We start from the raw sequence: 19,845 nt of genomic DNA, 5'->3' as shown, positions 1-19,845 counted from the left end.
AAAACGTTTGTTTTGTAAAATTGCCAAAAACACCCCGAGTTTTGCAACCCCAAAATCCCTCCTTTAAACTCTATGTTTTTCAAACCCCAAACCCCGTAGAACGGAGTGAACGGAGTGAGTTTCAAATTTTTGACCTAAAAATGCCCTTGCATGGGGAGTCGTGGGTACACCATCTCGGCGATTTGAGAGGAAGCGGGCGGTTTTTCCGTAGGGTAACCCCGAGAGACCAATTTATTGGAGCCGCTTGACTGTTTCTCAACTCCACGCCTTCGCCTTTTCCATTCGAGTCGTCTCGAAGTTGTCTCTCACCGGCGAAGCCTCTGTATCGGCATTTCATCGACTTTTCCCTTTCCACCCAGATCTCGGCGAGAGTCCCCCAGCATGAACTAGTTGGCATTTCAGCGATTGCAATCTAAGGTATGAGTATGGTTTTATGTTAACCGCATTTCCGATACAAAGAAAGAGTTTTCAGCTTTTGTTTTGTGCTCTGCTTTTTGTTGGAAGATATTGAAGTCCTGAGGGGATTTCTGTGCCGGGTTTTGTTATCAGAGGAGATTTCTCGGCTAGGGTTTTGTTTTTGTTTTGCATTTTCATGATGTATACACTATCGAAATAGTTTTTTCGATTGTTATGATTTGTGTAATATTTATAATGTACATTTCTCGCTTCGTTTGATATGGTTGCAGCTTTTACAAATGAGGTCGACGCTTAAGAAATGAGATGTTACAGCTTAACATTTGTTGTCTCTGCTAAGTATTCTCGTCTCGCTTAACAAAACGGGTCTCTGCTTTAACATTTTATATCTCTGCTTTAATAAACTCGAGAGTTTATCGCTTTAAAACCTTATATTTCCGCTAAACTTTTGTCAATACTGCATGTTGAATGTTGTTATCGTCGCAGTTTGTGATTATGGCGTGCCAACCTAGTTAATGGGCGATGCTATTTGACACCTGTGAGTGGAGACTTTAGTCGAATTGAAAAATAACATGACCCCTCGACTAATCGAGAGATTATTCGACCGGACACCGCTTTTGCGCTGCTTCAATCGAAGCTATATACCAAGAGAGAGCCCTTCGATTCTCTTTTTGCAAAGGTACGATGGTCGCACTCAATAAATTCAGATCGGGAAAGCTCCCCGAAGTTTCAGACCTCAAGATGTGGCCCTCGTGCTTGGTCTCAACGGTCGATGGCGTATGCACGGTCTTTCGTAAGAAGAAAACCAGTCGGCTGTCAGAGGGCGTGTATTCTATCAAAGACCCACGAGAGACACGAGACTCCATCAAGAGCACTCGCTGCGAACTTGTTCGACGTGATGGGAGAAGAAGATAATTTTGTCAAACTCCGATGGGTGTACTCTCACGGGGACGGGTCCTCTTCCCAAATACATCATGCTCGGTTCCGAATCGATCGTTGATTACGCCGATGATCTACCGACCCATGGGGCGACACGCGATAACGCGAGCGCACATAGCGGCTTATGGAGGATATTCCACAAGCGAAACCGTCCGAGTGCAAGATAGATGCGACGGAAGAAGACCAACATGTGGTACATTATGGGTTGCTTTGGTCGCGCTTAACGCCCCGGTTTTACGAGTCGACGGAACGGGAAGAAAAGTCTCGCTTCGGCAAGATCCCAAGGATGTCGTGCATACGGTGAAAGTACTTACCGAAGCAAGCTGACTGTAGAAACGAGCTTTGTCATCGCTCGATGGAAAAAGAGGTAATAAATCATGGACAATGTTTAACATAAGTCTTTAACGTTTAAACATTTTATTTAGCGTTTAACTTTAGTATTTACCGCTTAACTCTTTATTCATACCGGGTTAAATATTTTGTTCTGCTTAATTATATTCTATAACGCTTTAAATATATAAACACTCGCTTAATTATAGTTTTTTTATAGTTTAAAATGAATGATGTCGAAATTGTTTGGTTTACATATGTTAGTTTCCCGAAATGGTTCCGCCGAATGTCAAGAAGAAATATTTGTTGGGGCCAACCGACGGATGGATGCCATCGCTCCCGAACCACTTGCTCGAAGGCGGGATGAGAGGGCGCTCTATCGCTGCGCTGACCGGACGCCTGCTCTCCTACTTCCAGCCCCCACCACGCCGACGATTCCTCGACCCGGAGAAGCCCCTCCCCTCCCCGATAGACAGCAACAACCCCCTACCACGACAACGACAGCCCCCGAGTGTGGCAGCCTCGACCATGGCAGCGCCCGCGACTGCTGGCGACCCCACCGCATGACATTAGGCGTAAGATGTCACCGCTAACTCTTATGCAGTGCATGCGATATTGACGACCGAAGTTTCCTCGGCTTGTCGCCGTGTCGAGGCGCTGGAAGGACGTTTTCACAATCGGGCCGCGCCATCCTCGAAGAACTCGAGCACCCGGACGAACGAGGCGCTGGAATTTGACGATCGACGACATCATCGGGAAGGTCATTCCAAGGCGGCCATATTCGAAGAGACTTGCAAAAAGAGGAGAACAATATTGCCTCTCGTCTCCACCGTCCGATCGACGATGAAACAATAGCAACACCATCGGCGGCCGATGCCGTTGTTGAGAAGGACATCGAGATGATGTGGCCGCTGTCACTGCTGAGAAGGCCGCTGATCTCTTCTCGATGAAATCCTCGACCCGGTGGAACCTACTGCCGAGATATGCGGCATCAAAGATGGACACAATCCCTCAAGATCAAGAACAAGTTAAGGGTGTGTCTCCAATGATGTCGTGTTGTCATGGCCACTGGCTGAGAAGATCGTCGAATCTCGCTGTCGCGGGTCGGGCCGATAGTATCGCAGCCCAAGCGGGACACAATCCCACCACAACAAGAACCATGTAAGGATGTGTTCATGCGTTGATGTCTGCCGCCGCCGTCCTCGCGATCAAAGCCGACACAATCCCACAACAAGAACAACCATGTAAGGATGTGTTCTAGCTGATGTCGCCGCCATCGTCCCCCGCGATCGAAGGGAAGATGTCGCTGGAAGACCCCGACCGAGCAATCGAGAGAGATGATCAAGGCTAATCAAAAATTGGACCAGCATCGGCTCGGAAAAGCTTTTTATTCGAAGAAGAAGAAATGGGTTGGCTCGAGTCGTTTTAACAAATACGAGCGGAGTTGATGAGGATCTTCCTCAACCGCCTATGGACTGTAAGTGTAAAGTTTTTATGATATTGTTTAAAGGTTTTATTATAGTGTTTAACAATTACCTAATAGTGTTTAATACCTTTTATGTTATCATTTAATTTGTCTACTTAACATTTAATTATATATAATATCATGTAACAATTGATAATATCATTTAAATATTTATAATATGGTCTTATTATATCTCGTTATCGCTTAACCTCAAAGATCGTGCGTGTGGAAGAATGACTGCCAAGACCACACGCGACAAATTATACATGCCGCTTGAGGGGAAGGAGATGGTCATCGATGATGTGATGGACGCTCAGTATGCATAATACAAAAGTCGCCGAGCAAAGAGCCATATCCTCACAAGAAGCGCGCTCCATCACCTGACACTGGCTATACTGCTTATGTCCAAGCAGACGACGCACATACGACACACTCATGGCTATGATCGGGATGCCGCAAGCAAACCGCATCAAGTTCAAATTGTCATCCTCCCGATAATCATGAATGGCCACTTCCATGTCGTCGTCCCCGACAATGATAAAACAAGAGTACTAGCATTATTCTTCATGTCCGGGGTACGATAAGGGACGCTTGGACATGGTAAGTTCTTTAATTATGTCCTATTAATATCCTGCTTGGTATTTAAATCGCTATTCTAATCTCGACTTGCAAATCTGACGATGGAATCTATTCGACAATTGTGTCGATATGGAGTTCGGCGAGACGTGCGACTCAGAAGTACCCACTGCACGCACATAGAAACCCCACGCCTAAAAACAAGGAAGCGCCGATTGCGCCGCTCACGCCATGCGTTTCATCGAGCAATTACTTTGGGGTGAGAAGTTACTGCCACCTGCAGACGATGCCTTCTCACCTCGACACGGTGATGTTACCCGTGATACTTAAGGAGGGGAGGCGCAACAGGGTCCCATGACCAAGTTGGGGTCAGTCACAAGCGGTTAAATTTTTGTTTTTAAAGAACATGTCCCAGATATCCGAATGTCAATTTTATTTTCGAATGTAAACTCGACAAATTCAATTCATTGTTTTCGTGTTCAAGAGCATGACTTGTATATGTTAATGTAAATTTTGTTTGTTTTGAATTGTAAAGCTAAAAGTTAAATTCCATTCGGGCCATTTCATTGTTTAATTTATCGCTCTAATTGTGTACATTTCACTTTCATTGTTTAAATATACTACATATCGCTTTAAAACATCAGCTTTTAAATATTTCAAAAATACGGTGTACCCGCTTAAAAATAACACTCGCCTCTCTGCTAACTAAATGCATTCATTGTTTAAATAAATATGGCAAGTTGCCCATCAATAACTTGTATATCTCAATGTAAAGTTTGTTCGTTTTTAATTGTAAGGCAGTTAAATTTCATTCGGCTTTCATTTCATTGTTTAATTTACGCTTGTAGTTGTGTACATTTCGCTTTCATTGTTTAAATATACCATATATCATTTAAACATCGCTTGAAATATTTCAAATTACAAAGATATCCGCTTTAAAATAACAATGTCTCTGCTTTAAATACATTCAATTCGCTAGAAGAGTAAGAGTTTAAATATGGAAACAACTCCATCAATACACAATGTTTCCCGCCATCGTCGGCTTATTAACAATACCTAGTCGGCCACAGCTTTCATCGCAAGATCGTCGATCGCGACCGGATCCATGGCGACGGTCGCAATGTAACTCACGTGACATCAAACGCTATGCACTCGATCCTCTTTTCGCTCTAGGCCGCCCAGTCGCCTTCTCGCACAAAGTGCGTCAGAACGAAGCTCACGATTTCCGCCCCAAGGCCCGCCATCGTCTGGGTATGGGGAATATGGCTTCCTTTGTACGCAAGTTTGTAATTGTCGACGCTGAAGTACCCGCTAATAAATCGATGTACGCTGGTGTCCGTTCGCATTATTGTGCATGGCGCGTGTTCGCAAGGGATACCATAAACCTGCCACCTCCGACACGAACAAGTTCCGCATGGCGAGATCCACGTAGCTTGTCGCGACCGTCGATCGATTTCCGTAACGATCATCGACACAACGACCAACACGAAGATTTCGGCCGTCCTCAACAATGATCGCTACCTTGGAATGTATGTCCGGGCATAAGTAGGGTCTCCCATTTGTTCGCTGCTCACGCCCGTTACATAACATGCGCATCAACTCTGAACTCGACAAATAAGGTTAAACAAAGACAAGTGATGGTTAAATAATTCGTGAAACATGTTTTAAACATTATTGTAAATATTTAAACGAAAGGATTAATATTTAAAAGTCGACAAGTGTAATTAAACAAAGATTGAGAATGTTTAAAGGGTAACACTAAATGTTAAATGTAAACCAACATTCGCAGACCTTATGGAGTCGACCATTTTCGTCACCGTGAAAATGACGAGCTTCCTTGATCCAAGCATTGAACGACTCGCGACGCTTTGAATACATCTCACCCCAACGATCACCTCCCGAATCGATAATTCGACCAATGTGCCATATCCGATTTATTAATCAACCAGTGATGAGCTCGGGTGATGTGGCCTGCAGCTCATTCACGGTATCATCGAAATCTTTAGCCGTGGATGCCCACGCAATGCGAAGCATATAGACCAAAGACTCCTCCCTCAATGCCTTCCCAAGTCCGACATTGGCTTTCATAAAATTGGCCTCCAAATGTCGAAGACAGTGATGCATGTGGCGAAGAAGAGAAGACTCTCGCAATTGCGCTCACAAGGCCCTCTGGACTCGTCCGACACGAAGGTAATTATCTCATGATAATCTCCATCCTCGTATAAGGCATCGCCTAACTTAGATATGAACTAAGTCCAATTGCCATCGGTCTCGTTGTCGACTATACCAAGGCAACGTGGAAAAACCATTGTTTCCATCTTTCCTCGTGGCACCCAAAGAGTGTACCCCGATATTTTCCAAGGAGGTGGGTACCATCGAGAAATAGCAGCGGCCTGCAAGCCCTCTTTAATCCCACAATACACGCTACCGAAAGAAAAGAATGCACGCTTTAAAAACGATCACCGCCTCTTTCCACGATCGCAACGCCGCCGGATTTGTCTCGACCCACCTTATCCACATACCAAAGCAAACAATCAGTAGTCGGAGATGTCACCGCCATCGAGGACCACCCGGCATGCTCTTTTTCCCAACCAAGCCTCGCTTGTATGGTATGTGGACACCATGTTCCCCGCAACATGTCCTTCCGAATGTCGATGGCCTTGATACAGGGACGGTCCTTGAGCTTCTGAATCACTCGTGCGCTAACCCATTTTTTGGACGCTTTCGGATGTGACGTCGAACCTATGCCACCACCGCAAGTGTGTGACGGGTTGATTGTCTTGATTCTCGAAAAATATTTTTTTGTTATACTCTTTTGATGCATGAAGGCGCTCAACGACAACCATCGGCAAAGACATTCCACAGTCACCCGATGTTTTTCGCTCTTTATGAAATTGAAGTCAAAAATTCCTTTTGATTGCATGATTTCAAGTACATCCTCGAAATGTTCGACATCACAAAACGTTGTCCAATATCCAACGACAAGACTTCGTAATGATCCGACGAGGAAGGAAGACATCCCACACCGCCGTGGGTCACCATGGGGGATGAATGGGAGCACTCGTAGAATTTGAATTCCTGCCAACACTTCAGTCAAATGAAAAGATCAATATGTTAAGCGGAGAATATAGTGTTTACGTGATAATGACAATATTTAAACGTTAAATTAAATACTTAAGCATTTAACTAATAACGTAAACGACTAGTACAATATGTTAAACAAATGACGGACATATTTACACAATAAGGATCCCGCATAACCGGAATAATTAAAAAGAAAAGGAACTTACAACGAGTAAAACCTCGTTTCTCATTAGGATTCAGCAATGGCACATTTTTCTCGTCCTCGACGACAAGATCAACTACAAAGACATTTGAAGATGGAGTGGACGTGACACATCCGCCGGAAGTCAACATTGTTTTTCTATTGGGCAAACCGCTTTTATATCCATCCGGTGTGATGAACTTAACCTCGACAAGAGAAACTTCGAGACCCCATCGCTCACATATCTCAGCTAACACCAACTCCCAAGAAGTCTGAGCAGTGAACATTAGCACCCTTCCCTCCCCGTTGAATCTAGCAATACCACAAAAACTCTCCATAATATATCGGACGAAAACCAAATCGTACAAACCAAATGAAATAAAGAACAAAAAAAGAAGACGTAAGAAGAAGAAGTAGAAGATGTAAAGAACAAACAAAGATTCGAAAGGCAAACAAAAAAAGTGCACGTTGTATGCATAGAGGTTAGACTAGACGTGATGTGATTAGGGCGGTATTTTTTTCCCTCCATCCCAAGGGCAAAAAGGGAAATATATGTCACTGTCGCGAGGAAGACATATTGTCATCGTTCGAATGAATGTTCTCAACTCAACATGAGTCTCTCGTAAACGCTAGCTTTTTTTATGTTTAAACGGATACATATAGTGTTTAAAAATAACGGTTAACCTGCTTTAACTAAAGTCTATATCATGTAAATAATATGTTATTGTTTAAATTGAATGCTTTCACCGACATCGCGTTGAAGATGGGTACCTCCCCGGTCACTCGCTTTAAACATCTTTACGTATTTTTCTTAAACACCGTTGTCATTGTTTAAAGAGTAACTAGAGTATTGTTTAACTTTTTTTCTATTGTTTACACCGTTGTCATTGTTTAAAGAGTAACTTTTTTTCTTAAACACCGCTGTCATCTGTTTAAAACATATTTACGTATTTTTCTATTGTTTACAACGACGCTCTTTTTGTTTCCCACATTGTTTGTTTTTTACTAGGTCTATGTTTAAATTTCGTAAGTTCACGATCAAATAAGCTTATTTCGCTTTTATTTATAAAAGATTTACAACATTTACAACATTTACAACGTCCGCTCGGACTTTGACACTCACGACTCGACCCTCAGATAACGAAACAAGTGTCTCAGACATTCGAATGCTCACAACGGTCTGCATAACATGCGCATCAACTTGAACCCCGCACAACGTACAACATTAAAAAAAAGGTTAAACAACACACATTCATGAAAACGACTATTAATCAATGTGTCATGGTCGGACTTAAACGAAGATCCTGATAGTTAAACACGTAACGCTAATAGTTAGTACATCGACGTAATGTTCTTAAATGGTAATGTAAAAGTCTCAAGTGATAAATATCAACCCCTGCCTTAAAGGATGTTTCATGATCTCCCTCCTCTAGAGAATCCTCCGCAATCACGAAAATACGCTCAAAAATTTCTTTTTCTTACCCAAGTCGAAAATGCTCGCTAATTGCTTGCCCGTCATCCACCATCAAGAATCCTCCGCGATTCGAGCAATTATGAGAGCATTTCGACTCAGGGCGAAAAGATAGTTTAACTTGTTGCGTGATCGCGGCTAAATGATTCTCAAGATAAGGAAGAAGGTTCACGAAACATCCTTTCAGATAGAGTGGTTGTCCATGGGAAGAGGAGGATGACGAGGAGGAGGAGGAGGAGGAGGAGGAGGATGAGGACGACGAGGAGTGGTTGTCCATGGGGAGGGTTCTTTCTGGTTATTTATGGTGTGAATTCCACAAGCGGTCGACTCTTCATATCCGAGAAAAAAAGTTAAACGCACAGATGGGTCGACATCGATCGATGAGAACGAACGGGTGTTCGAAATTTATGTTACCGCGTATAAATTTTAATGCCGCCATTAATTCTATGCACGGATACCATAACCTCGCCACCCGCCACGTGCCACCGCCAAAGAATTCGGATCAAACGAAAAAGATCACCCTTTTACGCAGAGACTTTGAGAATTTACACGTTAATATGAATAGTTATACATGTAAAGATAACGTTAAACAGAGATGGGAAGTATTACACGGATATGACAATTATTAAACATATTAGTAAAATATTTAAACGGATAATAGCAAATAGTTAAACATTATTTAAAATATACAAATAGATAACCATAAACGAGAAGAACTTTACAACGAAATGAACTCGTCGTAATTACTGTTCTTCTCGTCGTAATACAACTTTGCAACCATAAACGAGAAGACGACAATGGCACATGCTCTGACTCGACAATAAAATCGACTACAGCTCATTTGAAGATGAAGTGCACTTGACCAATCCGATGGAAATCAATTTCATTTTTCTCGCTCGAGAAACCGATTTATATATTTCGGGTATGATAATGAGGAGAACAACAAGATGTAATGCAACTCCCTTGCCATTGTCTATCGAAACCAAGCGAAAAGCTCTTCAAAAGGTTGAACATGATGTGATTTGGCGCTTTCCTTTCCCACCATTTTCAGGGCCAAAAATGGGATTTCACAACATGGACCCATTTGAAGTGAACGGTAGGGGGTAAAAGGGAAGTTAAACACTAACGGAAGGGCTGTCCGGGGTGTGCAAAAGTAGGAGGAGGTTTTTGGGAAGTTTTGAAAATTACGAGGGGTGAACAGTAATTTTCCCTTAATTTAATTACCTCTTGCCTAGATGCAAAGAAAATGGCATATATATTTTTTTAAATATGAAAAACTCTCAAATTTTGGCTCAAACCCTATATTATTGGATAAAAATGTGTAGGCTGGATAATTAAGTTTTCACTTATGTGTATACCCTGATATATATAGTACTTGTCATTTTTATTACAAAAAAATTACAAATTATCAACATTAGGCTAGACAAAATTGAACTGTGGAATTTATATTTGTTTTAATTTTAGTTATAAGGCAAATAAACCACTGTTTCTCTGGGGAAAATTAAACGTTTCTCTCAAAATAATTGAGTTGCTTTTGCCATATTAGGGGTCAGTTTCACTGATTGCCACAAATGTTTCATCATTAAGATGATGTGGTTATAAATGTTTTTTTTTTGTAATGTTGTGGCTACAAATGTTTCATCAACCTTGTGACCACAAAGGCTTTTTACGTGAATCTTGTGTTTTGTGGCCACGTCATCAACTTCACCGGAAATAGCCCCCAAACATGCTAATGTGGCCATTAGTGCAACCGGAGAATAGTTTTGTGCCCACAATGTTAAAAAAAAATATTTGTAACCATAATGGTATAATGTGAAACATTTATGACCACTAATGAAACTTACAGCTATATTTAGATATATAATGCGGACTAATTTTTTATTAAATAAAACATATTTAATCATTTATTTTTAAAAAATTAATATATACATATATTATTAATATTTAAAAATAATTTGAAAAATGAAAATTTTTAATTTTTAATAACATTAATTAAGTCAGACATACTTCGGTCAGATAAAAGCATTGTTATCAAACCCGGACCGGCCCGGCGGTTCGACCGGTCGACCCGGTGACCCGGTGACTAAACCGGTTCGGGTCTCTAATTAGACCGGACATGCAATCAACCCGGTGTAACCCGATGTGACCCGGTGTGACCCGGCCAAACCCGGTGACCCGGCCGGGTTTCAATGACCCGAGCGGGTTAATGCTTGTTTATAAAATGACCTTTTTATTTTTTAGTTTTTGTATATTTTTTATATGTTGGAGGGTAAAAATGACCCTTTCATCCTTTAGTTTTGTTATGTATTGGATTAAATTGGTTTGATGTTAAGTTTAAACATGTATTGTAGATTGATTTGGTGTTAAATTTAAATTTGTGTTGTGGAATAGTCAGTCATGTGAAGCTTGAATTTTGAAATTTTGTTATGTATTGATTTTATGCTTGTCATGTATTTTTACAATTTATTTTTTCCCTTCATATTATTTATTTGATAACAAATAATAAATGAATATTATATATTATTATAGAATTAAAAACTAATTTATAATTTAAAAAATAATATATAAAAATAATTTTATTAACCCAGCATTGACCCAAATGACCCGGCGATTGAACCAATTGACCCGAGATCCGGAGCTTAGACCGGGTCGATGTCCGGGCCGGGTCTGATAACTATGGATAAATGTAAACTTTTCCTTACAACTCTCTTCCATAAAAGACGGACAAAAAGAAAAAGGAAATTGCAACTGTTTGGATGTTTGTGCTGAGAGAGAGAGAGAGAGAGAGCGAGAGAGAGAGAGCTTTGAGCAGATTCTGCCTATTGGGAGAGCGAGAGGGAGTGGGAGAGAGGGAGAAACAGAGATTTGGCCATGGCGGATGGTTTGAAGCTTGAGCAGAGGCATGGGAAGAGCAGAGTGAGAGTTGCAAGGGTATGGAGGAACTCAGTCACCGGAAAAGACCTTATCGTCGAGTGGCGTGTTGCTGTCAGTCTCGTCACTGATTGCCTCCCGGCTTTCACCTCCGGCGAAAACTCCTCCATCGTCGCTACTGATTCCATGAAGAACACTGTAAGAAACATGATCACTACCAATCCATTCAATATTTTTTTCGCTTTTATCTTCTTTGATTTTGCTTAAAGTTGCGATCTTGTTCAAAAGATTGAGCCTTTGGTGCTCCTTTTGAAGGTTCATCTATGTGTTTATTTTTTGTTTTGTTTGTGAATGTTGTGAATCAGTTTTTGTTGGTTGGACCTCGTGACTGATGAAATTTGTCTTTGCTTATCAACTTAGCTGAAAAGAATTCATCAATTTCCTATGGTTGATGAAGTGGGGACGGAAAAATTTTGGGTTGCTGTGCCTATTCATTGAGCCATTTTTTTGCTATCTTTTCTATTTTGATAGGATCTCAAGGATTTTTGCAACAAGAAAAGATTGGATTTCAAGATAAACTATGTGTTTTCTTTTGTCTTTTGCACTTTTCTAACATTGATTTTTCTTAAAGTTGGCTGTTAATAATGAGATTGAATACTTGGTGAATTTCCTTGTAGGTTTATGTAAAAGCAAAGGAGTGCACTGAGGTTGTTTCAGTGGAGGAGTTTGCAATCATTCTTGCCAAACATTTCACATCACTGTACCCACAGGTTGCCCTTTTGCACCCTTGTGCTTATCTGTTGAATTTTCATTGTTTGAAGTAATTTTTTGCGCTGGAAGTTTAGCTCTTGTTTTATTTCTTTTAGGTGGAAAGTGCAACAATTAGTATTGTTGAGAAGCCGTGGGAGCGCCTTGTTTTAGGACGGCAACCTCATTCACATGGTATGCTTGAAAAACATATTTTGAGAAGTTCTCTTCGGGGGATAAAAAGAAGTCATGTGGAGTTTCATGTTTTTGATTCCATTTCTTTTGTTATGCTTGCTCAACTCTTCAGATTTTCAGTATTTATCAAGAGCAAGATCATCGTTGCTCCAATTTTTTTTTTCTTTCTTTCCTTTGAAGGAAAGAAGTAAAGTTGCTGATGACACGTTAATTATTTTTTCTTGAATCATTAGGATTTAAAGCTGGATCTGAAAAGCATACAGCAGAAGTAACATTGAAGAAGAATGGCACTATGACTTTGACTTCTGGAATTGAAGGACTGGCTGTTCTTAAAACAACAAAGGTGCTATTTTTTTTTTTTTTTTAATGAGATACTATTTTAGTGAAATCCATACTAATTGTAATGTATGTGTTTGTGAACTTTTATTTATGGGGCTACAAACTTCCACACGAATTATTTGGCATGGGCTAGTAATATGAGCCCATACAGTCAGTGGCTTTTAAACATGTCATAATTTAAATTTCAATTTGTGTCTGTTGGTAAGTGTCTTGTATGCGTAGCACTTTTCACTGTAGATCACAGAAAGCTTTATCAAATGATACACTTTTCAGGTGTCTTCCATATTTCATGCTGTTTTATTTAGACGTCAAGATGTTATTGGCTCTTGATTGAGGGATCAATGTGGGGTTCTCTATTTGATGAAATGATGATTGAATGTTCTAAATAGTTGGAAAAACTATTCTGAATATTTTCTAAAAGTCAATTCTTGGTGTCAAATCATCATGTTTTCAACAAAACAACACCACAATTTTAATGCAGATTATATTTTGTTGTCCCCTTGAGCTTCAAGTTACAAAGTCTGGATTGATTGAAAACATGTGATAATCAGAAGTTTATAAGATTCCCAATCTGTTTACAAATACGACATATGATCATTTGATCGGTATAGTACATGACATTTACTTACTATATACCATGAATTGCTTGCAGTCAGGTTTTGAAGGATTCGTACGGGATAAATACACAATTCTTCCTGATACAACTGAGAGGATATTGGCTACTGAAGTCACAACTAAGTGGAGGTCCTTCTTTGTTCCGTTTATTGTTCTTTCCATTTATATGTTTATTCCTCTATGTTTATTCCTCGAAGCATTTGTTTGCTTAAAACTTATGTTGTCATAGGCAGTTTGTTGTATTTTTGCAGATAAGTAAGGCAAATATTCTTTTATAAATGCACAATCATATAATTAATTTTCATAAAATGCATGAGGTCTTAAAACTTGGTTTCTCCATGAGAAATGATCCCACTTTTGATAGTCTTTTGCATGATAATTGTTGCTTTAGAGATGAGCAACTAGTGAATCAATAATTAAGAGAAGAAATAAAGGAGAGAACATAATTTGCTGCAAAGGAAGAGTCCACACCTTCATTCATCAGTCAGCCTTTATATTTATAGTGCTTAAAAGAAACAACTCACATCATGATCCACCAAATTACTACTTACATTATTTACTTCCGAAGAATAGGAGACTTCGTAAAGACAAATACTAGAATAATTATTCAAATCTGAAACAATAAAAATAACAAAGACAATAGTCACAAGGAGTCCTAAAGCAAATATCTAACACTTCTTGCTTTAGGAACTCCAAACTCCAACTTTTTGCCTGAAAAACTTAAACTTCCTAAGCTCGAGGTGGCTTTGTGAATAGATCTGCCAATTGATTTTGAGATTTGTAGTAAACTAAAGTTGCTTCTCCATTTTGCTGCACCTTCTTCAAAAAGTAAAGTTTGATGTTGAAATGCTTAGTGAAACACTAGGATTTTGAGATTGCAATTGCTATCTGATTGTCAGCAAAAATCTTTGTGCTATCCTTCTGCTTCATGTTTAAATTACAAAAAAATCTTCTTCAACCGTAAGGCTTGTTTTACAGCTGCTATTACTGCTATGACTTCTGCCTCTGCAGTGGATTGTGCTACAATCTCCTGCTTCTTTGAGCTCCATGAGAAAACTCCTGAACCCAAGCTGAAGCTATATCTTGAAGTATTCTTCATATTATTAATGTATCCATCCCAGTCAATACCTAAAAATCCACATAACTTGAAGTTTTGACACTTCTCAAACTTGATGCCATAATCAACAGTACCTTTGATCTACCTTGAAATTTTTTTATGTTGCTTTTAAATGCATTTCACTAGCACAATGCATGAAACTAGATTAAAGACTTACAACAAATAGAACATCTGGTCTTATTGCAGTGGGATACATCAGGCACCCAATCAAACTTCTGTAATAACCTTCATCGACTTTATTTGTACCATCTTTCTTGCATAGCTTCTCCTTTTGATTCATTGTTGTTTTTATTGCTTTGCATTCCTCCATTTGAATTTCTTCAGTATTTCCCTTGCATACTTTTTTCAGGCAGATGAACACTTTATTTTTACTTTGCTTGATTGCCATTCCAAGAAAATAGGTCATAAGACCAAGATTTGCCATTTCAAAAATCTGCATCATCTCTTGTTTCACCTGTGGGGCATGAGTGAAACACATACAACCAAAGACTAAGAAAGCCTAGTGAAGGTTTATATCCATACCAAGCCTCAAAAGAAGTTTTATCTTTCAAAGCATTAGTGGGAAAGCGATTTTGCGGAAAGATTGTTGTGTTGGCTGCTTTTGCCCAAAACATTTTTGGCAACTCTTTGTCATGCAGCATACATCTAGCATGCATCTAGCATACATCTGGCCATCTCCATCACTGATATATTTCGTGTTGCTCCCTAATTTTATTTTGTTTCAAAGTATAAGGAGTTGTGAGTTGATGTTCAATACCAGCTTCCTTACAAAATAAATTAAATTTTGCTAAGTATACTTCTTTCCATTATTAGCCCATAGAAATTGAATCATGTAGCCTCTTTAATTTTCCACCATTTTCTTGAACTTCCAAAATGTGCAGGCTATTTTTGACTCGAATTTCATGAAATATTCTGGTACATTCTTGAATAACATTAATTAAAAGAATGTAATATAGGCCAACTTGTAAAGATGGCGGTACTCCACTCCTACATCTGTGTGAATTAGCTGTAGCTTTGGAGAGGCTCTTCGAGTTGATTTAAAAAATGATATCCTATTTTGTTTACCAAATTGATAGGCATTACAATTTGGCAAGCGGTCATCAAACACTGGTAAATCTCTCATCATGTCCTTGTTCTTCATTTTCAGCATTTCTCGAAGATGACAACGACCAAGTCTCTTGTGCCAGATTTGTGTGGTACAGGTACTGACTTCACTGCAATAGGCTGTCTACTCCTCTATTGGATCAAATAAGAAACTTTTACCTCTGTTTTTGACCTTTAAAATCTCTTGGCCCTTCATGTCATGGATGAGATGGTGCCTATCTTCAAATGACACTTTGAATCCTTTTTCTATTAGTTGGCCCACACTAATCAAATTTTGGTCATTATCAAGTACATAAAGAACATCTGAAATCAACTTTGTACCTAAACTTGTGTCAATTGCCATGGTCTTTTTTTCTTTTTGCATGAATATTGTTGCCATTTCCTATTCTGACCTTTGCGATCCCAGTGGCCTACAAATCCTTGAAAGGAGTTCTGTCATAAGTCATGTGGTTTGTACAACCACAGTTAATCAGCCAGCATTCCATAGAGCTCCTGGTTGAAAAACACATTACCATAAACAATTACTTTTCTTCATCTTTTGCTTTTGCAAATAAAAGCTTCATGTTTAAGCTGATTGTAGTTACTACACTTTGCATTTGGTCTCCTCTAACATTTAACTAGTGGATGACCTGTTTTGCCAGTGTGCTTGCAAGGTGGATAGTTTTTCTTTGAGTTTCTACCCTTGCTTTGGTTCTAGTTGTCCGCCGTGGTTTTGCCACTTGATACCTACTTTTTCTTGTAATTTCTAACTTGTTGATGCTTGGCTGGAAGGCCCTTCAACAATACAATCTTGCCTTATATGGCCCCGTTGCTCTTGAGCATGCAAGGCATTTAACAACTTTGCCAAAGTGATCTTAGACAGAACCTTTATGTTCTCCAAGATGGTTATAGATGCTTCATATCTTTCAGGTACTGTTATAAGAATTTTTCAACAATTCTGGAATCAGGAAGTTCAGTTCCAATAACCTTACCCTGTTGACAATTACAAGCAATTTGTTCGAGTACTCTTTAATTGTCTCGAACTCTTTCTTCCTTTGCAACTCAAATTCCCTGATCAAATTCAGCACTCACATGCCTCTTATCCTTTGATCTCCTGCATATTCTTTCTTCAGATATTTCTAGACTTCTTTTTCTATTTTGAGAGACATGATTCTTGTGAAAATGGTTGTTGAGATAGCAGCAAATAGACATGCTTTCCCCTTTGACTTTCTGATCTTTCCTTATGATTTTTTATCTGGATCATGGTGGGATTGTTTGGTAGCAGAGGAACTTCATAGTCCTCTTTCATAGCTTCCCAAAGATCTAAAGCCTCCAAGTAAGTCTCCATTTTCAATGTGATAATTTTCTCCATTAAAGATAGGAGGAGCAATTTGTGAAATATTTGCTTTATGCTTCCATCCCACAGATCCCTTGAAAAGTCAGGCCCGCCACCAGTTTGTTGGTTTTTTTTTGGCGGGCCTTGAAAAGTTAGGCCCGCCACCAGTTTGTTGGTTTTAAAAATAAAAAAATAGAGGATCAAAGGTGGGAAGAAAAAATAAAGAAGAGAAAATAATATGCTGCAAAAGGAAGTCCACACCTTCATTCATTAGTCATCATTTACACTAAGGTGGTGTTTGTTTCAAGGGATTTGGAGTTTCATGTAACTCCAAATCCCTTATCTTTTTAAATTCAGGTGTTTGTTTTGTGGTATTTCATTTTCTATATGTTTGTGAAATCCCATCATTGAGGGATTTTGTTTTATGGTCAAAATGATCGTAAAACCAAATCCCGGGAGTTCAAAACCAATGTATATGCATATACATACATAGAAATATATACATATACACATACACACACATACACATAAGCATTTATACAGACATATATATACACACACATATATATATATATTTATATAAACATATATAGGTATATTTACATATATACATACATGTATATACTCTCTAGATATACATATACATAGTATGTTTACATATACAAATACACATATAAAGGTATATATATATATGCATATATGCATATACAGAGACATGCATACACTTATATACGTGTTTTCAAATTGCAGATTTACAAATCCTTCCAAACAAACATAAAACTTATAATACAGTATTTCCAGTTACATCTAACCAAACATAAGATTTGACTGCACTGTATGTTGAAAACAAAGTATTTTCAATTACATTGTAACTAGAAATTCACTGTATTTAGAATTATATCTAACCAAACGCTACTTAAAGGTTTGTTTGATTCACACATAGATATAACACAATATAAGTGAGTGAAGTTCAACACTTATGGTTGTGTTGTTCCATGTTTGGTGTTCAATAAACACAAAATATGACCTGACAAAAAATGGTGAAATTACCATAATACTCTTTGTATTATTCTAATGATCGATCTGCGGCGGTTGCCATTGGCCAGCCGGTGATGATGGTGGGTTGATGTCGGTGGCCGGCTGTGGTGGTTGATGATGGTTAGTGTCTTGTCGACAAAGCTGGCCGGTAGACGTCAGTGGTCGACCGGTGGCGATCAGCTATGGTTGACCAGTGGCAGTCATTTGTCACTTATGGTCAGTGTCCTATCGATGATGATCACCAGTAGCCAACTAGTGGTAGTGAATAGTAGTCAATGAAGGTCCACGGTGGTCGGGACATCACTGTAATTTTTCAATTTACTTAAGGACAATAATGTCTTTGGTTGTCATGTCTCTCACTTAAACTTTTGTACCATAGTTTTGGTGGGATAAAAAACCATCAAGTAGTGCTGTCCATCACCATTCTTTTGTTCTGTATTCACATCTCATTTACAAATCAATCAAACACAATAGGTTGTCCTTCGCATTTTTGCTGATCGAAGTCACCCTTATAGTGCTTAAAAGAAACAACTCACATCATGATCCACTAAATCACTATTGCATAACTTACTCTTGCTTCCTAAAGACTAGCAAAAACTAGAACAATTATTCAAATATGAAACAAAAAAAATAACAATGACTTTAGTCACTGGGAATCCTTCAGCAAATATCTAACAATAACAATCTTTTAGAATGTTTTGCATTTTTCTAATTTGTTATTTCTTCAGGTATGCATTTGAATGGCTTTCCGATATTCCCCCAAAGCCATTTTGTTTCACACAGAGGTATCAAGAAGTGAAGGAAGTTCTGCTTGAGACATTTTTTGGTCCACCGCAGGTTGGAGTCTACAGTCCATCAGTCCAAAACACTCTCTACCTCATGGCCAAAGCTGTTCTGAACAAGTATTGCATTTTTTTCCTTCAAAACTTCAGCATTGTGATCACTAACTATACAACTTTACTTGATCATGGCTTTCTTATGTTGCAGGTTCCTGGATGTTACATCACTTCATCTTCGAATGCCGAATCTTCACTTTTTACCAGTGAACTTGACAGCTAAGACTAATCCAAACATGGTCAAAGTGAGTTTGTATCTTGGATTTTAGTATTCCACTATTTTTTACACTTTATAGATTTGACTGGAGAAACTAGAGAAAATGTAAAATAGGACTTGTTCAATCATAAGATCAATCCATGAATGCTCTTCAAATGTTATCACTGTAGTCAATCGACATTAACACCACTGTGTAGAAATGTATAAAAGTTGGGTTTCAGATGGTTTTTGGATAGGTTTAGCAGTTATAATCAATTTTGATGTACTCCTAAAGGTTTTTCTGTACAGATATTTGCACACTCACATCTACTTGCTATCATATTTGATTTCTTCCAGTTTGCTGATGATGTCTATATGCCAACCAACGAACCCCATGGAACCATTGAAGCCACTGTGACCCGCTGTATGTCGAAAATGTAGAAGTCAGTCTCAAGACCAAGGATGATGATAAAAGCTCTAAACAGAATAATGATCGGTGGTATTCTATATGCCGTTCGATCGGTTAATTGATGTGTTTCGTTTAATAACTGGTTAAATGATTGTTTCAAGAGACTGGACAAGATGCAATATCTTGAAATGGTTGATGTTTGATATTGAACACATCCTACTAAACTTCTTGCAATAAGAGCTTGTTTAACTGGGATGTTTTCTTGGGGTGTTGTTACTTTGTGTGGATTTTATGTAAATTTTTACATGCTTGGATTTCAATGTACTCTTTTGAAAGGTATTGGCCATGTGAGTTTGGTTAATTGTTGGAGCATTCACCATAAGAGGATGATATGAAAATTGCTTCTCCTTATTTTAATTAAAACATTGTTATTTTGTATATTTTTTTTACTTAAAAGTGAAATTTGCATTTTACATTGTTGTATTATTATGGTTAAAATTTCTAGGGGTTATATGTAATTTTGAAGAATTCAAAGGTTTCCTACAAATCCTTGATGATTTTCTCTTGCAATTAAGGCGGCACAAATGGCCATAACTTTTGGGG

The 19,845-nt window shown here is 38.8% G+C and overlaps 1 protein-coding gene across 2 annotated transcripts; it reads left to right on the top strand.

Annotated features, from left to right (window-relative positions):
• Nucleotides 1-11,191: 11,191 nt before the first annotated feature.
• On the top strand, nt 11,192-19,588 carry LOC120275772 (uricase-2). 2 transcript variants are annotated; one of them, XM_039282467.1, is made up of 9 exons: nt 11,192-11,529; nt 12,009-12,101; nt 12,198-12,273; nt 12,507-12,616; nt 13,269-13,356; nt 15,492-15,546; nt 18,530-18,703; nt 18,789-18,882; nt 19,191-19,588. In XM_039282467.1, the coding sequence occupies exons 1-9, from the start codon at nt 11,332-11,334 to the stop codon at nt 19,272-19,274; spliced, it is 972 nt and encodes a 323-aa protein (XP_039138401.1). In that variant the 5' UTR covers nt 11,192-11,331; the 3' UTR covers nt 19,275-19,588. The 2 variants fall into 2 exon arrangements, with proteins under 2 accessions (XP_039138401.1, XP_039138402.1); XM_039282468.1 differs by lacking the exon at nt 15,492-15,546 and having other exon boundaries at nt 11,196-11,529; nt 13,265-13,356.
• The last annotated feature ends 257 nt before the right edge of the window (nt 19,589-19,845 follow it).

Source organism: Dioscorea cayenensis, chromosome 14, assembly GCF_009730915.1.
Source record: "Dioscorea cayenensis subsp. rotundata cultivar TDr96_F1 chromosome 14, TDr96_F1_v2_PseudoChromosome.rev07_lg8_w22 25.fasta, whole genome shotgun sequence".
Lineage (NCBI taxonomy): Eukaryota > Viridiplantae > Streptophyta > Magnoliopsida > Dioscoreales > Dioscoreaceae > Dioscorea > Dioscorea cayenensis.
The sequence above is the reverse complement of the archived record's forward strand: the minus strand, read 5'-3'. Positions and strand labels throughout refer to the sequence as shown.

Excerpts from the sequence above, each read along its gene's own strand:
- LOC120275772 (XM_039282467.1), top strand. The coding sequence starts at position 11,332 with ATGGCGGATGGTTTGAAGCTTGAGCAGAGGCATGGGAAGAGCAGAGTG. Across the intron at positions 12,617-13,268 it reads CTGTTCTTAAAACAACAAAG|GTTTTGAAGGATTCGTACGG; the intron begins GTGCTATTTTTT and ends GCTTGCAGTCAG. Across the intron at positions 18,883-19,190 it reads CTAATCCAAACATGGTCAAA|TTTGCTGATGATGTCTATAT; the intron begins GTGAGTTTGTAT and ends GATTTCTTCCAG.